This window comes from Rhinatrema bivittatum, chromosome 4 (assembly GCF_901001135.1).
Source record: "Rhinatrema bivittatum chromosome 4, aRhiBiv1.1, whole genome shotgun sequence".
Classification (NCBI taxonomy): Eukaryota; Metazoa; Chordata; class Amphibia; order Gymnophiona; family Rhinatrematidae; genus Rhinatrema; species Rhinatrema bivittatum.
The window spans coordinates 117631885-117654110 of NC_042618.1; the positions used below are offsets into that span (position 1 = coordinate 117631885).

The window sequence follows — 22226 nt, forward strand, 5'->3', positions numbered from 1 at the left end:
ATACCAACTAAGGTAAACCACTGATGACAACTGAGGTATGCGTGGAACTCCCGCACATAAGCAGAGAAGATAGCTCTGTTATTGGAGAAGGTTCCGAACTGCGCCGCCGGGAGACATCACACTCAATCAGCATGGCTCATTCACTCTGCTTCTATGGAAAACACCATTTACTGTAAGCAAATTTGCTTTTGTTAAGACTAAGGGTACTACAGCTTGGGACACAGTTTTTCCTCAAGTATCCTTCTAAATGGCATGGGTCTCAAATATGTTTTCTTTTAGCCCAACCAACTTATACTGTTTTAGTGGTAAGTCAACTGTAGCTGGAAACCAGGAGGTTGTTTTTTTTCTGCAACACCTGCATTAGAGATTCATTCTCCCTATTTGTTTGGGCTATTCCTGGGAACTACAGTTTGGGATGTTTTACAGAAGTAATACTTGATATTGTGCTCTTACCCACCTCCCCGTTAATGTACTTTTGTGTACTTAACTGGTTAGGCTTTATTTACTTAATATAATATTGATGTAACTTTTCTTCACAAGAATTATTCTTTGAGTTTATTTGAAACTTAATTTAAAAAAATTAAAATGTACAAGCCATGCCATATTATATATATATATATATATATATATATATATATATATATATATATATATAATTTTTTAAAGAGGGAATATTTTGTCTGGCTAAAAAAGCATACTAAGTCATCTATGAATGGTAGGGACAAATATCACTGCCACAAGAGCCCAGAGATTTAAGAGATCAGTAATACAGTCTCAAAATATTCACTAAAATGTTTAAACAAAACCCATGGCAGACATTGTCACTTGATTCACACAGTCCATTTTGCTACCAGTTCTCTCACCTTAAATTTACTCAAGGCAGATTCATTTAATATCAAAGTTCAATTTCAAATGAGAAACTCACCATGGTAAAGCTATAGCATATGGTCTCTATTTGGATCACTCTGATACTGCCACCTCATTAGAAGAGTTTACACACCAATGTCATCATCACTGTACCTATTTATTACATATTTTCCTGCATGAGAATACCTCTATGAGGAAAAATAAGTATGGCCTACCAACCCAGTTTCAAGCTATGAAATAAAAAAAATCTCATCATGAAAAACCCAAAACAAAAGGTAGCATCTCAGCAGTTAAAATGTCAAGAAACTTTCTGAAGTTAGCAATTAATTTTATCAGCGTACCCAAGATATCTTAAAGGAAACATTCACACTAGGAGCACATTATCAAGTTCTCTTTCCACAGGGAAAGGTAAGAATCATACTTTTCTAAGGATGGAATTCTAATATTATCTATTTAAAATATTTTAATTTTGTCCTATGGAAAGGTAAAAAGATACTGTAGATCTTTAAGATACATTAGGAAAAAAAACACCATACGAGTTCCTTCAGGCTCCTTCCCTTAAGGAAAGACTATAGTTTGCTGGTAGACACATCAAGCATGAGCTCTCAGTCTCAGCAGCTATTTTGCCTCTTTCCCCATGAACTTTGGTATTTGAAAAAAGTAGATACAATATGGGCAGCAGCAGCAGCACAAACTCACTCACATGACCCTCTAAATCAGCTTTTTTCAAAATGCAGCCGACAAGGATAAAGTTGTCACTGAAGGGAGGATTTTAGGGAAAAAATCAAGACAGCTAGCATCAACGGATGTTGGCTGCAATCTGAAGCCACCAAGAAAATATGTTGCGAGAACCCCTGCTCCTAACTAGTGGACAGATTGTGTGACTAGGTCACCTTTATTTTCTCTCTGAGCAAGGTCCATCTAGTCAGACTGCCAGCTAGTGTGGTGTTATCTAGAACCAGATTAGAACCATCACATAATTTGCAAACAGGAATCACACACTCATAAGGTACCATCATACAAGTAATTTATGATCCTGGGCTGGATTAGAGGTGAGTGGTGCTGAATCATATCAACTTCACCATTGTTTTAAAGTCTTTCAACTACTATCTTAGAAGTAAAGAGGACATGGGTTCGACAAGTGTTTAACTCTAAATGTTGGATATAAATTTCTCACTAGAAAGAACAGTTCTAAAGTTTGACTGCATCGTGAGTTCTTAAGTGAAAGTAATTAGGTGCACTATGGGCAGATATGTAATTTTATGAGTAACTTGAAACCCATTTGCATGCAGAAGTACATACAACATAGTAAAAAGTAGAATAAACTAAACTGGTAACCTTCCCCAGTTATGCTTTAAAAATGCATTTTGGCAAATTATGGTCAATTTAAAACTATCACCCTACAATTTGCCTTCTGGATTTTTGTGTGTCCCCTGGATGTAATCAAATATTTGGAGCAGTCTGGCAAAAACAAACTTACTCAGAAATACTGATCTGTCACTCCAGACTGGAAAAAAAAAATGTTCTAATCCTGTTTTGGTTGGAGAATGTCTGGAAATTGTGTCCCAAAACACAGTTTTTTAGCTAGCAAAGGGCTAGATTCCATATCCATCTTATTTTTGATAACTTCATTTCTTGGTGTTAAAAATGAGCCTACAAATTAAAAAGAGTGTCTGGTCCGACCTTTCTGAAGAGTGCAACAAATATACACACACACAAACACACACAAAAAGCCTTCAGTGTCATGCAAGACAGCCCAAAAGGATCAAGAAAAAGGAAAAAGCGAGGTTGGGGGAGCCAGGCACTTAGGTGCCTTTCAGTACTGGACATAAATAAGGGAGAGGGAGTTTGAGAGGCTTTCTTCATGCATGCTGTATGGTGGAATCTGAAATACCGTACCTGAGGGGCGATCCGACGAGAGAAGCAGGAGGGGCAGGGTTATTCCCTGCATTGTGCCGGCGTCGTACGGCTTGACGCCTAAATGTGCTGCGCTCACGGTGAAATGTGACAGTCTCCTCGCTGGCTTGTGCTGCTGCAGCAAGATAGAGACTTGAGGTCAATTAGGGGCAGAGGCCAACGATGCTCACAGCAGCTTAGCAAAATAAGTGTCTCCTCAGATTCATTTTCTGGATATTTACCAAGCCATAACACAATTCTTTTGTACACAAAATCTATCCAAGGCAATTCCTTCCTTTTTGTTGTATGGGATCCCAAAAACCAGGATGTGAAATTTGCAATCACCAGCTTGCCACTGGGATATGAAAATTTCACATTGGTAGCGACTCACCAGTACAGTAATAGTAGGCCTGTTCCATCATGCTGGTGGGGACAGAAGGTTAAAGTGTGCCTCACTCAAAACATTGCTGCACCCATCTACTCCTACAGCCTATTAGCCATTAACTGAGTCATGGAGGAGGCAGAAGCAGCAGTATTCAAGGAAAGTGCTTACTGCCTCTCCTGCTCACAGCCCATTCATGCTGTGGCTCTGGCTTAATACCTAGCTGCAGAACAAGAGAAAAAAAATAAGGAGAGGGGTGAGGGAAGAAAGAAGAACCTGTGCACAAGAGACTGGGAGAAAGAGCAAGAAGAGGAGTGGGCAGGAAGAGTGAGCGAGAACAAAGCTGAAAGGAGGTGCTGGGAGGAAAAGCGTGGTATTCAGCAGAGGAATGAAAGGGGAGCACAAGCAGACGAGGTAGGGTAGGAAGTTATGAAGGAAGGAAGACAGTGTTGTGGTGGGGAGGGAAAGTAGGAAGAGGAGGAAAAATCTAGGAGAAAAAGAAAACGGGATGTTAGACAGTTTTCTGATAAATGAGTGTGCCATAAAGTAAACTTACATGCAGACAGCAGCCACCATCCTATTTTCTTCACCTCATCTTGCTGGTGGCACTGAGAGGCATGAATGCTGCATCAGGGTCTACACAACAATTTGTGGCATGATAATATATACCAGAAGACACTGATTTACCTACTCCACCCACCCCCCTGCAAGTACAAGTTTTGTTTTTTTCACCAAAGCAGTAAAATCTGAAATTCACTGGCCTGCTTAAAACATTTCTACCAATTGGTTCAGAGAGATTTAAAAACACTTTATAAATTTCCCACTAGCTAATTACTTTTAAATGCCAACAAATTTACCAATTGCTAAAGCAGCTCCGCTTTCTATACAGATTACCGGTAAGTTAAGTGTGTGGGTATGCATGTGGATGGCTGGAATACAAATAATTCAATATCTGGTTAAGACAAGAATGCATGGGCTACAAAATCAGTCAAATTTGAACAAGAGTTTTCATTTTAGTTATTCTTTATGGGGCAGATAACCCCCCGGGGGCGTAACCCCCGAAAAGCTGCCCCTGCGCGCGCTGAGCCTATCTTGCAGCGTGCGCATGTTATAAAATCAGGCGTAGATTTGTTTGCGCTGGGTTGTGCGAACAAATCTACACCCGCGCACAGGTTTAAAGATCTGCCCCTATGTTTTTATCCTGGTTTTGATGTTGTATGGATTTATGATCATGCTGATGTATCTGTCTGGTTATATGTTTTAGACTGGCAGATTAAAAATGATAAATATTATGGAAATTTCAACAGCTGTCTGCACATTTGTTTCTCTTCACATGCAGCTGCTCATGTCTTAAGACACTCTTGCCTAGCCATCCAAGTTACATAATTTGGAAATCCTATTTTAAAACTGAACATGGTAATAAAAATACACTACTAAATTCTGTCCCGTTTGCCGAAACATAAAAAAAAAATTTAGGTTGGTCTTGTGCATGGTTTGTTGTTTAATGTTTAATATTATGAATGTTTTCTACTGTAATCTGCCAGGAACAAATGGATGCGAATGAAATATACCTAGTATAAATAAATAAGAGTTGTATACCCATGATACATGTTTGGAGTATGTGAAAACCACTGTGGAAAGAAACATAGTATGGTACCATCAGCTATGCGATGAGAGCAGGATGAGAGCTGAGCTTTAAGTTCAGAAGCTACACAGCATTAAAACAGTCCCCAAGTATGACATTTCACATTTGCAACAGCATCTTAGCAAAAATAAAACAAACACATAACCCATTCTGATACAAGACATTCAAGTTCATTCTGGTAACATTAAACTGATAACATATGATGGCAAGTATTATATTTGTGTTATTGCTGTTTGTAATTAACACAGAAAAGTAGAGAAATGTTTCCCATAATGAGAAAAGGTTTCGGTGATCAAACATTGTACAGAAATTGTGTTGATCTGTTGTAGAGATTTCAGAAAGCTGTAGGCAGTGGCTGAAAGGCTCATTGTAATCCAAACTTCTCATGCAATGGGTGTGCAACTCAGGTCCTCCAGGATCACAAACTAGTCTGGTTTTCAGCTTACGTATAGACTACTGAACAAGGAATTTTGGCCTAAGAAACATACCAATTTACATATTATGCATTCTCTGAAAACCATACTAAGTTTATGGCCCTCGAAGACTGGAGTTGCATACCCTGACTTGCTAAATCACTATTCAGCCATGCAAAGTGGCTTTATTCACTCGCAAAAACAAACAGAAATCAGATAGGATTTTCCAGGGGAAAAAAAGCTTTAAAAATACACCCTCAGATTACCTGTTGTAGAATAGTGAATTGCATATATCCTGCACATATGTAGTTATAGCACTGTGAAGCACTATGATCACTGAACTTACCAGAGAATCATCCAGCACGGATGACATCATTCCTGGAAGGATGGAACTAAGTTTGTTATTCTAACTGATAAGAAGAGGCCTGTGACCTATAGTAAGAGCAAGCTGCTGTACACATGTTAAAATATATCTTGATTGGTTATTAAAGGTAATGGGTGTGGATTATGCAGATGTCTGATAGTAGCAGATCCAAAAACCTTTATAAGCTGAAGCACACGTTAAGAACACTGAGCTGTATAAACCTGTACATATGCAACAGGCCTTCTGTGACTATTGTTTACAAGGTTTTCAGTCAGTTTCATTTTAAAGCACTACACATCTGAATAATGCTAGTCAAGCAAATATTTCTATAAACAAGGAATAGAAGGGAATCTGTCAATAAAAAGATACCACACCAAAAAATGGAGTACACATTTGTTAAAAAATGTATAAAAGTGATACTAGTTCCAATATAGTAAACCAATGTACATGTCGTAAATAGATGACACTCCAGAACGTTAAGTCACACTTCAAGTTTGCTGTGAGCAGAGTTCTCCAACATTTGGTGTACACATTTTTTCAGCCCAGAGATATGCAACTCATTCAGAATTTAAAAGTGCAGACTCATAATAGTCATACTAGTCTTGGAGAAAGAAAAAGATTCTAATCATAGTTGCCACTGGACCAACACAGGCCTTTTCTAAAGATGCCATGCATGAGCTTTCAAGACCAACCAGTCCTGAAGAAAGGACTTACGCAGCAGTCTTGAGCATGCAGGTACTACATCTATCAAGAATCTGCACCAAAACCAAGAAAGCTTTGCTTCTAGTGCTCTTTTACTCAGTTGACTTGGATGAAGTTGCGTATAATGCCACCAAGCATTACATAAGCTGCCTTGCACTGCTAAGTGCTTCCAGATATGTGAGCTACTCATTTGCAAGATTCTGCAGCACACTTGTAGTACTCCAATCACAATGCTTTTTTTTTTTCTCAACGTATTTGTTGAATCCATGCTGTAGCATGCTGGAAATATGTTTAAAGTGTCATAAGACTGAAAAATCAAAGTAAATTTGAGTTGATCTGGGCGCAGGACATACCATTTAACTAAAAGAGCAGAATTGCTATGTTTATGTGAACTTTTTTTTTTTTTTGCAAGCTGAAGACCAGTACTGATCATGCTTGCTGAACTTATACTATTCTACCTGAATGCAAATGCTAGCAAAACTCAAATCTGTAATCTAAATTCAAGACTTCCTCTGCTGCAAATTTCAGAAGTTTATTTTCTCCAAAAAATCTCCTAGGCCCAGAGTGATGTCTTATAAAGTCCAAATAGAGAGAGATCTGAGGGAGTGATTTTTAAGGATTTTTTTTCTTATTTTTGTTGCAGTGTGGCACTTTAGTTTCACTTAATCATTGTGGCCAGAGAAATGGGTATTCTAAGCCATATGGATCTCTTTTAGGAAGGTAACTTATTTTTCCATAAGAAAAACATTAAATAATGTAGGTCACAACAGGAAAGTCAAAAGCTGAGCTCAAATCAATTACAGTAAGCCATCATGAGGTTTTCTAGCCTAGCAATTTTCCACCTGCTCCTCTGAGCATGCAATTCCAACAGCAGTGGCCTCTACTGAGCTATGACACCAGAAGACTATTTGCAACTACCTGGATTTTCCTCCAGTTTAATAGCCCTTCTTCATCCAATGTGACCTGGCCACTGCAATCAGTGTTTGGGGGTCGGAGGCAGAGACCACACCTTCTTCCAGAACCCAGTAGGTGTGCAACCTGAGCTGGCCAGTGGGCGTCACTATTGGGCCAGGGGGAGGCCTGCTCTTCCCTGGGGCTGTTAACACTGTCTCCACAGCATTCCCAGCCCTGGCCAGCCAAGGACCAGAAGCCTGGCCCAGAAATCCCAACAAGGTCAGCCAGCCCTTATTCTCCTTTTCTTAAGCTGACAACCACATTTTGATACATATTCAATTACACACATTTCTGAAATGGACTCCTTTGAACATTAACTGCATTTTACACTAATTAGTAAGAATTCCAACCTACAAAACAAAAACATACTCTATCATATAGCTTATTCAATAACTTCCATTGTCACATACTGGAAAAAAAAAATAGTTCATTAAATACCCTTGGGGGAAAAAAAAAAAAAGACTATCCTATAGAAAATTAGTTTTAATTGTTGACCAGGTCTTTAAGTTAAAGAAAATAAAAAGACCAGCTAGTGTGAACTCTTGTGCTGGCTCTGGAAGTCGGTGGAAATAATGCTAGTCAGTATGAAGCTGGGATTTTTTTTTTCTGAGCTTGCAGGTCAGTGCAAAGCTGCTGCAGGAAAATATGCCAGTGAGTTTCAGGCTGCTGCTGTCCTTTGAAACATGCGAGGCAGCTCTGGATAGTGGGAAACCATTTCTCTGAATGTCAGCCATTTGTAAGCTGTTACTAGAGTAGAATTTTGGCGCACAGTCAAGAAACTTAAAGTCCTGTCCTAAAGGAGACTATGGTAGTAAGTGAAAAATTACAATTGACTTTTCTGGTTTAAGAACAGTTTTTTTTAAACTTTGAATTTTTTTTTTTAATCTGTTTCCTTAAATATTAAAAATGTTGACACACCATATTATAGTGATTCCTTTTATTTTCTCCCTATTTCAATAAGGTGGAGAAATGAGCTGGAAAATACATGTTTCCTATAGATTATTAATTTTCTTGAGAATATCTGCAAGAACCTTTTTGCATGTAGCAGAAAATTGTAGACGTGGATACAGAAACATTTTTGTTTAGCGGGCAAGAAGCTGGATGGATAATAGCTGGTTTATTGTATATGTGGAAATTCCAACCTAGAAAAACAATGGCTCCTAAAGGTGAAATATTCAGGTTTATAAGAAATGAGCAGTGCACATTGCTTTTTAATCCATAATCATCATCCGCCCTCCTTGGGTCTTTGATGAAAAATTTACAAAATAAATGTAGCAAACCAATTTCTAGCTCAGTCTCACAAAAACACATGTAGAAAGTCAAGGACCAGACTATTTAGCTAAGGAAATTACCTTCTATATGGAAAACCCAGTCTGCTTCCAACCAGCTTCAATACTCTGAATTGACAAGCATGCCAAAATATTTACAGTACAAACATTACATCTTGGTTCTTTTCTGTTTGGAATTTTAGCATGCGTGGGAGGTTGGTAGAGAAAGGTTTGAGATTACTTTTTAAACAAATCAAGAATTAAGCAGTTCAGAAAAATTACTTCAGGGTTAATTTAACCAACAGAATTACAATGAAAACATTCCAGGTCTCATTTTCTTATTATAGCAATGCCCCTGAAAAAGTTTTATATGTCAGGTTCTGAATGCTCAGAGAGCTTGTTAAAACTTAAACCTTAGGCATGTAAACCTTGAAAACATAGCAATTCTGATCCTAACACAGTAAACCCCACAACGTTGCAATATCTAAAGTAAGACAGGAACTGGTATGAGGAAGAGTATGAGTTTTATGTGATTTCTATGAGGCTTCCTGGACTCATATTCTCATGTTAGTCTTCTGTCATTTGTATAAGGGTTGATTACAATATTTATTCACTACATTTGTATTTCTGTTCAAAATGATTGTGCCTCGCTTGAAGTGTATCAATGAACAAGCATATTATAAGTTTACAGTGTCTGTACAGTCTACCCACTCTTTGTTTAAACTATTCTGTTTACAATGTTAGATCTATAGGCTTGAAATTACAGAGTTGTACGAGTGTGGAGTCTATCAGAGTCCTAGCCAGCATTTGTATGCAACATGATTTGTTTTCATTGCTAACCATGGGCCTGATTCATTAAGCTTTTCCCCCATCTCCCACAAACATAGAATGGGAAAAAACCCTTAATAAAATCAGATCCAAAATGTCTTAAAACCCCTGCCCAAATAAACCGCACAGCTATTTTCTCTTTAGCTTTCTTCAACCAAATTTGTTTCTCTCAAGATAAAAAGATAAAGGAATAAAGAGTGGGCTGATGTAATAAGCCCTGCATTAAGACCGTGTGCTGAAATTCAGCATACAGCTTAACGCAGACGCTAAAAAAAAAAAAATAATAAAAATAAAATGTACTTCCTGATGCAGGAAGCAAATGCTATGCTAATGAACAGGGAGTTAAAAATATGAACAAACACAAAAATGAGTATACAAACCCGAGTTAAAGCGTGCACGCAGCACAGGCTGATTGCACATTTTTACTTTGGTGGTGGGTGGAGTATCACAGACCAGATTTATGCATACAAAAAGGTTTTGTGCACATAAAGACTTTTGCGCACAAAACAATGAATGCTAATGCATAATTTTCTACAGTTCCCAGCACCAGAATTGCAGCCTCTATCCACAGACTGACATTAACACTGGAAACTTTACTCCACTTCTGACCAGGAGTGAATTTTCCAGCACTAAGAACATATGAATTAAGTCAGCACTCCTCTCTGCACTGGTGGGGGCAGGAGGAGCAATACGCACTGTTTTGAGTGTGCAAAACTCCTTGATGTATCCAGAATGCAATCTGCGAACAAAAAACGTGCATACAACTAGGGCTAAAACTGACCGCTCTGCTGAGCACTCCTTATTACATCAGGCCCAAGGCTGGTTACAGGGCTGCACATTTCTCCTGAGTGAGATGAACCCCAAGCTTCTGGATTGCCTTTAATGGGAAGAGAAATCAGCAAGATAGCTCTTTGTGCTCATTTTTAAGTTTCTAATGTGCTCTCCTCGGAACCACCCTAACAATGTAACTCAACCCAGTCTTTACTCAGAGCTTTCCTTCTATAGAAACAAGAAACCAAGAAATTCAGGCCCTGTGCAACGTCTGCCTTGTGAAATACTGCCCTAAATGTCACGTCATACCATCTGTTGTGATTTGCTCTGAAATGGAAGTTTGGCTGTGACAGAATGGAAAAGAAGAGTTCCTTGAATCCAGCCCTCTCCCATTAGTACTGCCAATCAGCTGTTCCGCACCAAGCTCTAAAGTGTCACTGCAAGACAACTGCAACACTAGGAAGACAAGTCTAATTTAAATATGTTGTCAATGATTTAGAGAGGTGTAAAATACGAAAAGTAATGCCAGATTATTCTCACCTTCATGTGGGCTAAGCCTGCATCCAACACGTTAAAACAGGCTTAGCAGACAAACATAACCCTTCAAACAACAAATACAACATCAACATAAAAATACAGAATACAGCAATGCAAATCCCTATTATAGCCTGGCTCTCCCCCTACTCAATAGGTGCAGAGAATAATGGTTTTCAATATTCTGTGCAGTCTTAAAATGTATCAACATCTGAGCTTCAACTAGTTAAATATTGAAATTATTTTTATACTTGGATGACATCTCAACTACTTGACTTCATGGTCATAAGAACATAAAAATTTGCTATACTGGGTCAGACCAAGGGTCCAAACCCAGTATCCTCTTTCCAACAGTAGCCAATCCAGGCTACAAGTACCCAAACACTAGATCCCATGCTACTGATACTAGTAATAGCAGTGGCTAATCCCTATGTCAACTTGATTAATAGCAGTTAATGGACTTCACCAAGAACTTATTCAAACCATTTTTAACCCCAGTTACACTAACTGCACTAACCACATCCTCTGGCAACAAACTCCAAAGCTTAATTGTGCATTGAGTGAAAAAAATTTTCAGATTAGTTTTAAAATGTTCTACTTGCTAACTTCATGGAGTGCCCCCTAGTCCTTCTATTATCCAAAAGAGTAAACAGATTCAAATCTACTTGTTCTAGACCTCTCATGATTTTAAACACCTCTATCATATCCCCCCTCAGCCGTCTCTTCTCCAAGCTGAACACAGCCCTAACCTCTTTAGCCTTTCCTCATAGGGGAGCTGTTCCACCCCCTTTATCATTTTGGTCGTCCTTCTCTGTACTTTCTACAGGGCAACTACATCTTTTTTTGAGATGTGGTGACCAGAACTGAACATAGTACTCAAGATGTGGTCTCAGCATGGTGCAATACAGAGGCATTATGACCTTTTCCATTTTATTCATCATTCCCAACATTGTTTGCTTTTTTGACTGCTGCAGCACACTGGGCTGATTTCAAGGTATTATCCACTATGATGCCTAGATCTTTTTCCTGGGTGGTAACTCCTAATATGGAGCCTAACATTGTGTAACTACAGCATGGGTTATATTTTTCCCTATAAGCAACACCTTGCTTGCACTTGTCCACATTAAATTTAATCTGCCATTTGGACTCCCAATCTTCAGGTCTCACAATGTCCTCCTCACAATTTATCACAACCTGCTTGTGATTTAACTACTATGAATAATTTTGTATCTGCAAATTTGATTGCCTCACTCATCATATTCCTTTCCAGATCATTTATAAAAATATATTGAAAAGCACCAGTCCAAGTACAGATCCCTGAGGTACTCCACTGTTTACCTTTTTCCACTGAGAAAACTGACCATTTAATCCTACTCTGATTCCTGTCTTTTAACCAGTTTGTAATCCACAAAAGGACATCGCTTCCTATCCCATGACTTTTTAGTTTCTTAGAAGCTTTTCATGGGGCATTTTGTCAAAACGCCTTCTGAAAATCCAAATACACTACATCTACCGGTTCATCTTTATCCACATGTTTAACAACCCCTTCAAAACAATGAAGCAGATTTCTGAAGCAAGACTTCCCTTGGGTAAATCCAGGTTGACTGTGTTCCATTAAACCATGTCTCTCTCTAAGCTCTGTGATTTTAATCTTTAGTATTTTTTCCATTATTTTTCCCAGCACTGAAGTCATCACTGGTCTATAGTTTCCCAGATCGCCCCTGGAGCCCATTTTAAATATTGGGGTTACATTGGCCACTTTCCAGTCTTCAAGTACAATGGATGATTTTAATGATAGGTTACAAATTTTAAACTAATAGATCTGAAATTTCATTTTGGAGTTCCTTCAGGACCCTAAGATGCATACCATCCGGTCCAGGTGATTTGCTACTCTTTAGTTTGTCAATCTGGCCTACTACATCTTCCAGGTTCAGAGTGATTTGGTTCAGTTCGTCTGACTCATCACCCTTGAAAACCATCTCCAAAACTGGTATCTCCCCAACATCCTCATTAGTAAACACAGAAGCAAATAATCTAATCTTTCTGCAATGGCCTTTTCTTCCCTAAGAGCCCCTTTAACCCCCTTGGTCATCTAACAGTCCAACCGACTCCCTCACAGGTTTCTTGCTTCAGATATATTTTTTTTTAAGTTTATTATGAGTTTTTACCTCTACGACCAACTTCATTTCAAATTCTCTCTTCGCCTGTCTTAATGTTTTACACAACTTGACAATGCTTATGCTTTTTCCTATTTTCTTCAGATGGATCCATCTTCTAATTTTTGAAGGATTTTTTTGGCTAAAATAGCCTCTTTCACCTCACCTTTTAACCATGCCGGTAATTGTTTTGCCTTCCTTCCATCTTTATTAATGTGTGGAATACATCTGGACTGCGCGTCTAAGAGTATTTTTAAACAATGTCCATGCCTGTTGAACACTTAACCTTTGCAGCTGCACCTTTCGGATTTTTCCTAATTTTCTTCCTCATTTTATCAAAGTTTCCCTTTTAAGAACATGCCATACTGGGTCAGACCAAGGGTCCATCAAGCCCAGCATCCTATTTCCAACAGTGGCCAATCCAGGCCATATGAACCTGGCAAGTACCCAAAAACTAAGTCTATTTCATGTTACTGTTGCTAGTAATAGCAGTGGCTATTTTCAAGTCAACAGGTAATGGACTTCTCCTCCAAGAACTTATCCAATCCTTTTTTAAGCACAGCTATACTAACTGCACAACACATTCTCTGGCAACAAATTCCAGAGTTTAATTGTGCATTGAATGGAAAAGAACTTTCTCCGATTAGTTTTAAATGTGCCACATGCTAACTTTATGGAGTGTCCCCTAGTCTTTCTATTACCTAAAAGAGTAAATAACTGATTCACATCTACCTGTTCTAGGCCTCTCATGATTTTAAACACCTCTATCATATCCCCCCTCAGCCGTCTCTTCTCCAAGCTGAACAGTCCTAATCTCTTTAGTCTTTCCTCAAAGGGGAGCTGTTCCATTCCCCTTATTTTGGTCACCCTTCTCTGTACCTTCCCCATCGCAATTATATCTTTTTTTGAGATGCAGCGCCCAGAACTGTACACAGTATTTGAGGTGCGGTCTCACCACGGAGCGATACAGAGGCATTGACATTTTCCGTTTTATTCACCATTCCCTTCCTAATAATTCCTAACATTCTATTTGCTTTTTTGACTGCCGCAGCACACTGAACAGACGATTTCAATGTGTTATCCACTATGATACCTAGATCTCTTTCTTGGGTGGTAGCACCTAATATGGAACCTAACATTATGCAACTATAGCATGGGTTATTTTTCCCTATATGCATTAACTTGCACTTATCCACATTAAATTTCATCTGCCATTTGGATGACCAATTTTCCAGCCTCACAAGGTCTTCCTGCAATTTATCACAATCTGCTTGTGATTTACCTACTCTGAACAATTTTGTATCATCTGCAAATTTGATTACCTCACTCATCTTATTTCTTTCCAGATCATTTATAAATATATTGAAACATAAGGGTCCCAATACAGATCCCTCAATCACTCCACTGCCCACTCCCTTCCATTGAGAAAATTGTCTATTTAATCCTACTCTCTGTTTCCTGTCTTTTAGCCAGTTTGAACATTTAGTGTTAGACCTGTAAATGTATTGTCCCCCACCCCCCTCCTTCCAGTCATTAGTTCAAATTTAATCATGTTATGATCACTATTGCCAAGTGGCCCCACCACAGTTACCTCTCTCACCAAATCCTGTGTTCCACTAAGAATTAAATCTAAAATAGCTCCCTCTCTCATTGGCTCCTGAACTAGTCTTTTATTCCATCCAGGAACATTGTCTCCAGCATGTCCTGATGTTACATTTACCAGTCAATATTGGGATAATTGAAATCTTGTGCAAGAACAAATCTCGAGTTCCACCAATGTTCAGATAATCAATTGTTTATTTGCAAAATTTAAATAGCTGATAATGGCAACTCCGCATATATCAACGAAAGCTTGTCAAAGTCCCCCGACACGGTCCCGTGTTTCGCTGTGGCTGCATCGGGAGGGACCACAACTTGAATAAGATCTACAAATAAACACATATATACAAATAGTGGAACGGAAAAACAGAGAGGCTACTACTTTAAACAGCGTTCATGATATATGTACATATCAGAAATGGAGCGCGAACGCCCTCATCAGTGTCAAGCATTTAAAGAACTAAATTGGCGCGGGGGGGGGGGGGGGGGGGGGGTGACTACACCGAAGTGCTGGGAAGAAGAGAGCAAAGATGGATATACACTTGTGACACTATCAGCCCTAATGGCTTGAATAAAGAGATTGAATGGCACCTTTTTGGTTGAATGAGTGCTTGGTTGTGATTGGTTCAGGGATCTCGCGCTGCAATTCTGTTTCGTGCCAATTTAGTTCTTTAAATGCTTGACACTGATGAGGGCGTTCGCGCTCCATTTCTGATACGTAAGGTATGTACATATATCATGAATGCTGTTTAAAGTAGTAGCCTCTCTGTTTTTCCGTTCCACTATTTGTATATATGTGTTTATTTGTAGATCTTATTCAAGTTGTGGTCCCTCCCGATGCAGCCACAGCGAAACACGGGACCGTGTCGGGGGACTTTGACAAGCTTTCTTTGATATATGCGGAGTTGCCATTATCAGCTATTTAAATTTTGCAAATATGAACATTGGTGGAACTCTAGATTTGTTCTTGCACAATTGTTCTTGGTTACTTGCTTATGTGCAAGGTTTCGCTTCGTTGTTTTTTGGTTTGATAATTGAAATCTCCCATTATTACTGCCCTGCCAAATTGGTTAGCTTCCCTGATTTCTCTTAGCATTTCATCATCTGACTGACCATTTTGGCCAAGTGGACAGTAGTATATGCCTGTCACTATACTCTTACCCAACACACATGGGATTTCTACCCATATAGATTCTACCTAGCATTTAGTCTCTTGTATGATCTTTATCCTGTTGGACTCTTATACCCTCCTAGATAAAGTGCCACACCACCACCAAGTTGATCCCCCTATCATTGTGATATAAGTTGTATCCTGATATAGCACTGTCCCATTGGTTATCCTCCTTCCACCATGTCTCTGAGACACCAACTATGTCTATCATCATTCACTGCTAAACACACTAACTCTCCCATCTTACTTCTTAGACTTCTGGTATTGGCATACAGACATTTCAAAGTGCATTTCTGTTTGTATTAACAACCTGCTTTTCAGTTGATAGGGGTAATTTGGAATTCTTTAGCTCAGGTGATTCTTTACTTTTAGGCACATGGACTACATTTGCTTTAATTGGAACCTCTCTGTTGGGGTGCCTCAACTCTCCTGTTTCATTAGTATCCTGATGGTGCTGATGGGAACAAAGAGGTGGAGGATAGTACCTTCTTTGGCGAAAGACTTCCATGGCCCTGGTCTCGATGGCCTTCTGGATGAGGAGGATGGGTTTGGAGTACTACCAGAGAGTTGTTGGAGGGTTTCATGGTGGTCCCAAAATGCGCCTCAGCATCCCTCACCCTACCTTCGAAGAGACTCTCTCCAACACACGGCACATCAGCTAGTCATTCCTGTACCACAGCCATGCCATTCTCCGGGCATATATTCCCACTACAGAGACTCTCGAAGTAGTCTCAGAAACACTGTAAATCACACGGACCTCCTGTTTTCTGCAATCCAGGCCCTTGTGCACCAGCGACCCAAGGGTGTCTTGCTGTTGTTGAGGCAGCTGTTCAGCCACCTCCTACACCTGCTTAGAGATGTCCTGCGAGTACTGGCTCATATAGGTATCTACGCAGGCAATAAGCATGGCACCTTGGAACATTTTCCTCCCAAGAGCATCCATTACTTCGTGGTCCTTCTCTGGGGGTACTGAGGATGGGTCCAAGAGCGCTTAGACCTCTTACGTGCAGATTCGACCAGAAGCCTTCTGGTCAAGGAGACCCCCATCCACCTTCTTATTAACAAGAAGCATTGACAAGTGGTGTTCCCATATTCTCAGCAGCAACACCTTAAGGATCTCATGTGTAGGTCTGTCACGATGTCCTTAGGAGGTTCTACAAAGTGGAGGATCTCAATTATTTTGTGCCTGGTATCCACTGTTAAAAAATTGAATGAGATGGCTTCCGCCATCACCCTCATAAACCCTACACAGGTCAAGTCCTCAGGTGGCAAACTTCCTTCATTCATCTGGAGGAGAAGGGTCGAATGGGAAACCATCAGAGCCCTTGTCGGAGGACTCAGTTGGATCATCCCCCTAAGAGTCATAGGGACCCTCATCCTTATTATATGCTACAGGGGATGGGGACTTAAATGCTCAGCCTTCATCTGGAGGTGTAAGCACTGGTAGAATTGGACAGGGGGGCTACAAGCCTCTGTGTCTCTGCTAGCCTCAGAGGAACCGGCAACAACCACCATATAGGTAGGGAGAGGCCTCAGTGCCTTACTGGGCACCGGTGCCATCCTAGGAACCAGCACCAGCTGGGTTGGTAACGTACTGATGAGCACGTTGAGCTTCTTCAGCAGAGGGAGGACAGGCAGCACTGGCTCTGGTGCCATTTGTGTCACAGACCCAATGCCCTGTAGTGCCTGATCCACTGCCAGGTAGACTGAATACTGACTGGGAGGAAGGAGAAGTGGCCAGATCTTTTTGGTCCAAGGAGGTGGATCAGTTACAGGCACCAGGACAAGTGGATAGAGAATAGGCCCTCCTCGCTGTGAGGTCACTTCAGGGGCTTGGCAGCAAAATCTGGTGCTTCCCCGTGCCCAGCACCTTGCATCAACGGACACTGATGCCAACTCTTTTCCAGGTCCCAAGACTTATGATGAACCCGGCAGCCTCAGTCCGGAGGAGACTTACCATGGTCAATCTCCAGTACCCCTATCTGCCGACAGTACAGACAGTCCTGCCAATATCGATGGCACTGTGTCCATAGATGCCAATACCAATGCCTTGGACTTCCTCGACCCGAAGAGCCAATCCATCTTGTCGAGTTGAAGCAGATGTCCCTTTGTGGGTCATTTTGGTGCACAAGCAACAATCCCGGACATCATGTAATGTCTCCCAAGCAGAGGATAGATAGATCATGAGGATCCATAATGGACATAGCCCTCAGGCCACCAGGGCATCATCAAAAACTGGACATGGCCATGACATAACAAAAGAAAGGGGCCGTAGACACTAAACAAAGGCGGCGGTTATCAATGACCAGCGGGCAACAGGTCACCGCTGCTCCAGGGAAAGTAGACCATGAAAGGAAACTTACCAGAAATGCTGAAACCCCGACTAGGTCACTAAGGGGAGGCACCAAGGGAGACCCGGTGATTTGAAAGGCCAAAGTAAGCTCAGCGCGCAAGGCTTACAGCTCTGCGAAAAAGAAGAGACTGAAGAGGGACCATGTATAGGGCATGCTGGGCATGCTCAGTGTGCCTAGTCTAAGTTCTAGAAACTTTGTCATAAGTTTTCCACATTGGGGCTCCATCTGATGATGTCACCCATGTGTGAGGACTACCATCCTGCTTGTCCTGAGAGAACTTAAGTTAGATGTACAAGGTTGTGAGTTATCCATCTAAATGGCTTTGAATTTTAACCTCATAGGATGCAACTGTAAGCAAATATTTGCATTATTTTGACTGACTTGCCTAATCCACTCTGAATTGGAAAACTGATAACTGGATTGCAAATTTAAGAAATTCAGAAGATGTGTTTCCCTGTGAACATGCAATTAAAAAAAAAAAAAAAAAAGCAGGCATGCCATTTATCTAGCCAGCACCTTGTTTTGCTCCTCTTAGCCACTTCAGTGAGGACTTTTCTTTATCTGACTGCCAAAGTTTGCAATAGAAACCATCCATGCAACTACATGCTGTGCAGCTTAGAGGAGAAATAGAAGTCAGATCTACAATCTATAAAACTGCATAACCCATAACATTTTAGTTAGGTTTAGACAAACAGAGAAACCAGTGTGACTACACTGACCCAGACTCTTTCCTTGACAGACATCAATTTTCAGCAAGATGGATGCACAGCATATATCCAAAGGCCAGGCACCAATTTATTCAATGTGAGCCAAGGTTAAGGGCACTCAAATGATTAAATTTAATTTGTCTGCTGTTCACTGATAAGTCACAGTGGATAGAAAATGTTGAAATGTCTGTGACAGCTGAACACAAAACCATTTGATCTGTACAATTTTTACCAGTAACAATTTTTTTTCTACCAATGTTTCAATAATCCATTCAATTAAATTGGTTGCTTACTGTCTATGTTGGTCACATATACTCCACTGAAGCCATTTGCTAAACAAAGTATAATCATAAATGGTGCTGCTGCCTATGCTGTGTCTTCCAAGAAAGACTTGTTTTACAAAAATTTCACTATAAAACAAAAATATGCAATTCTTATTACAACTTATAGTTTCATTAGAATTTATGAAGGAATAAATCAAATGCACCAAATAGAACACACCCCTCATCTTACAATATGCCACAAAGACAAAAAGTATAAAGCATCTTTTATAAACAGGTCTCATTATAGCACTAGCAAAAAAAAAAAAAAAAGCTATTTTTAAATGGTCTAGACAAATGCCACAATTCAAATTGAAATCTTGAAAACATCTTCAAGGTACAACTAAATGTTATGCCGCCATCCAGTATTCCTACTCAAGATTATAAGAAATAAGAAAAACAATAAAAAGTTTTCTTTTGTTACTTCACTTACAGTTGAACTCGTAAGTTTACATACCCCTGGTGTAGCATTTTAAAAAAACATGTCATCCGACTAAACACATCTGTTATTTTTACTGTTTCAAATTAAACTATTTTACCATCACAGAATAGCACAATCATTAAACAAACCATAGCAAAGGTAATGATAAAATAGTCCTATTCACAAGTTTACATACCTATGAATGTTTGGGCTGATAATATACACTCAAGATGACACACACATATTGAGATGGCAGTGAAGGGTAGGGATCCACACTTTTACCTTGTTTGATTGTAATTAGTGTTGTGTATAAATAGTCAATGAGTTTCTTAGCTCTTGAGAAACCCTTGTGCATTTCATCCAGGGCTGCACTGACTTTAGTGATTTCTGAAGCATGGGGAAAGCAAATGAACTGTCAAAGGATCTGCAAGCAAAAGTAGTTTAACTTTATAAATCAGGAAAAGGATATACAAAGATATACAAAGATTTGAAAATGCCAATCAGTACTATTCAAACTAATCAAAAAATTGAAAATTATGGGTTCGGTTAATACCAAGCCGGACTAAGAAAGATTTCAAACACAACCGTCAGGAAAATTTGTTGGAATGCAAAGAAATGCGAAGAAAAACAAACAAGCAACTTCTACAGAAATACAGGCTTCCCTGAAACAAAGTGGTACATATGTTTCAGAATGCACAATAAACATATACTTGAACAAAAATTGGCTGCATGATAGAATTACCAGAAAAAAAGTCATTGCTGCACCAATGCCACAAAACAGCCCACTTACAATATGCCAAACAGCTCCTACAGAAGCCTCAAAACCTCTGGAACAAAATAATATGGAGTGATGAGACCAAAATCGAACTTTATAGTCATAACCATAAACGCTATGAAGAGAAGCACAACATCCCTATCATGAAGCATGGAGGTGGATCTCTGCTGTTTTGGGGGTGTGTGAGCTACAGCAGCACAGGGAATTTAGTCAAAATTGATGACAAGATGAATACAGCATCTTATCAGAAAATACTGGAAGAGAATTTGCATTTATCAGCCAGGATGGTGCACAGGGGGCACATTTGGACTTTCCAACATGACAATGATCCGAAACACAAGGCCAAGTCAACTCTTCAGTGGCTGCAAAGAAGAAAGTGAAGGTTCTAGAGTGGCCATCACAGTCTTCTGACCTCAACATCATTTAGTGCTGGGGAAATTCTGCGCTACTGTGGAGTGCTGAATTTTCGCAGAATTCCCCCCCCCCCCCCTTTCACAGAAAATAGCAGAGGAGATCGTGGCGATGATGAAGGCCTGGGCATGCCGTTCACGGCGAAAATGGAAGGCCCCATTTGCCGCGAACGGAGCGCCCTGGCCTTTATCTTCGCCACGAATGGAGCACGTCCCGCAGCACACACAGGACATGCTCAGTTCACTGCATGCCGGTGAGAGAATGTGTGTGAGAGAGAGGGGAGGGGGTGTGGGGGAGGGGAGGATGAGATAGCAGGAGGGTGTGAGAGAGCATGGGAGGTAAAGGAGCGGGGGAGGAGATGCTTGATGTGGGTTTCAGAGAGAGGGAGCCTATATGAGGAGATTGTGAAGGTGTATGTGTGTGAGAGATTGGGACCTCGTGTGTATGAAAAAGGGATTGTGTGTATGTGAGGGTGCTAGTCTGTGTGAAGGGATTGTGTATGTTTGAGACAGAGCCTGTGTGAAGAGGTGCATGAGAGAGACACATAGGTAGCCTGTGTGAGGATGTATGTGTGAAAGAGAAAGGGAGCTTGTGTGGGTGTGTATGCAAGAGAGGGCCCTGTATGAGGGGATGTGTGTGTATGCGAGAGAGTGAGGAGCCTGTATGAGGGTGTGTGTATGTGTATTAGAGAGAGGGAGCATGTGTGTGAGAGAGGGAGGGACAGAGGGAGCCTGTGTGAGGGGCAGTACTGAGAACGGGGAAAAACTCTAGGACTGGCAATAGAGTGGAAGGGGTTGAGCCTAGAGGTGGAGGGGGGAGATACTGGCAGGTGGAAGAGTTGGGGCCTGAGAAGGCAAAGGGGAGTAGGGAGAGTGAGTGGAAGGGACACTCTTACAGAGGACTTCTAGGGAAATCTTGCTCAAAATATTTAAAATTCTGCATCTTTAAGTAATAACTTTTTTCTGTATTAATTTAAAATGTAATTTCTTAGACTGTCATGTAAATTGTGTTACTTTGACCAATATAAAGTTTGCAGAATTTTAAGTTTTTGCGCAGAATTCCCCCAGGAGTAATCGTTGAGCCACTTTGGGGAGAACTGAAATGTACATATCATGCTAGCCAAACAAATGTTTAGGACCTGGAGGCTTTACCACATGAGAAATAAAGGACCTCTCATTCACAACTATCACAAAAGACTGCAAACCATCACTGATGCAGAAGGGGGCAATACAAGATATTAAGAACTAAAAGGTATATAAACTTTTAATAGGACCATTTTATTATTTCACTTATTGCTATGGTTTGTTTAATGATTGTGCTAGTTTGTGATGCATAACAGCTTAATTTGTAACATTAAAAGACATGTTTTGTCTGATCACTCATGGTTTGTTTGTTTTTTTAATGCTACACATCTTGCAAATTCTGCCAGGGGTATGTAAACTTATGCGCACAACTGTATCAATCAATATTGTTAACACTGTAGCTACAGAAAACAAAGATTCAAACAAATGGAAAAAAATCTCTCTACTATGTTATCGAAGAAAACTACTAATCATGGCCAAACACATTTCCCATCACTTATAATGGTGTGGTAACTGCCAAATTTAAAGTAAAATGGAAAAAAAAAAAAAAAACAGACCACCAAAATGTTAATTCATTACAAAAAAGGGGGTACATATTGTAAGCAA

The 22226-nt window shown here is 40.1% G+C and overlaps 1 protein-coding gene across 9 annotated transcripts in view; it reads right to left on the minus strand.

The window, feature by feature from the left end:
• PCNX1 (pecanex 1) overlaps positions 1–22226 on the minus strand; it is a 380420-nt gene that overhangs the window by 252846 nt on the left and 105348 nt on the right. For 6 of the 9 annotated variants that reach the window (XR_003856303.1, XM_029598749.1, XM_029598753.1 and 3 more), the window contains one exon: positions 2767–2899. The exons of 2 other annotated variants lie outside the window; for them this stretch is intronic. Coding sequence is in view for 6 of the 7 variants with exons in the window: in XM_029598749.1 (XP_029454609.1) it covers positions 2767–2899 (133 nt within the window). In the remaining variant the exon portion in view is untranslated. The remainder of the gene's footprint in view (positions 1–2766; positions 2900–22226) is intronic. One more of the 9 variants, XM_029598746.1, reaches the window with a different exon arrangement.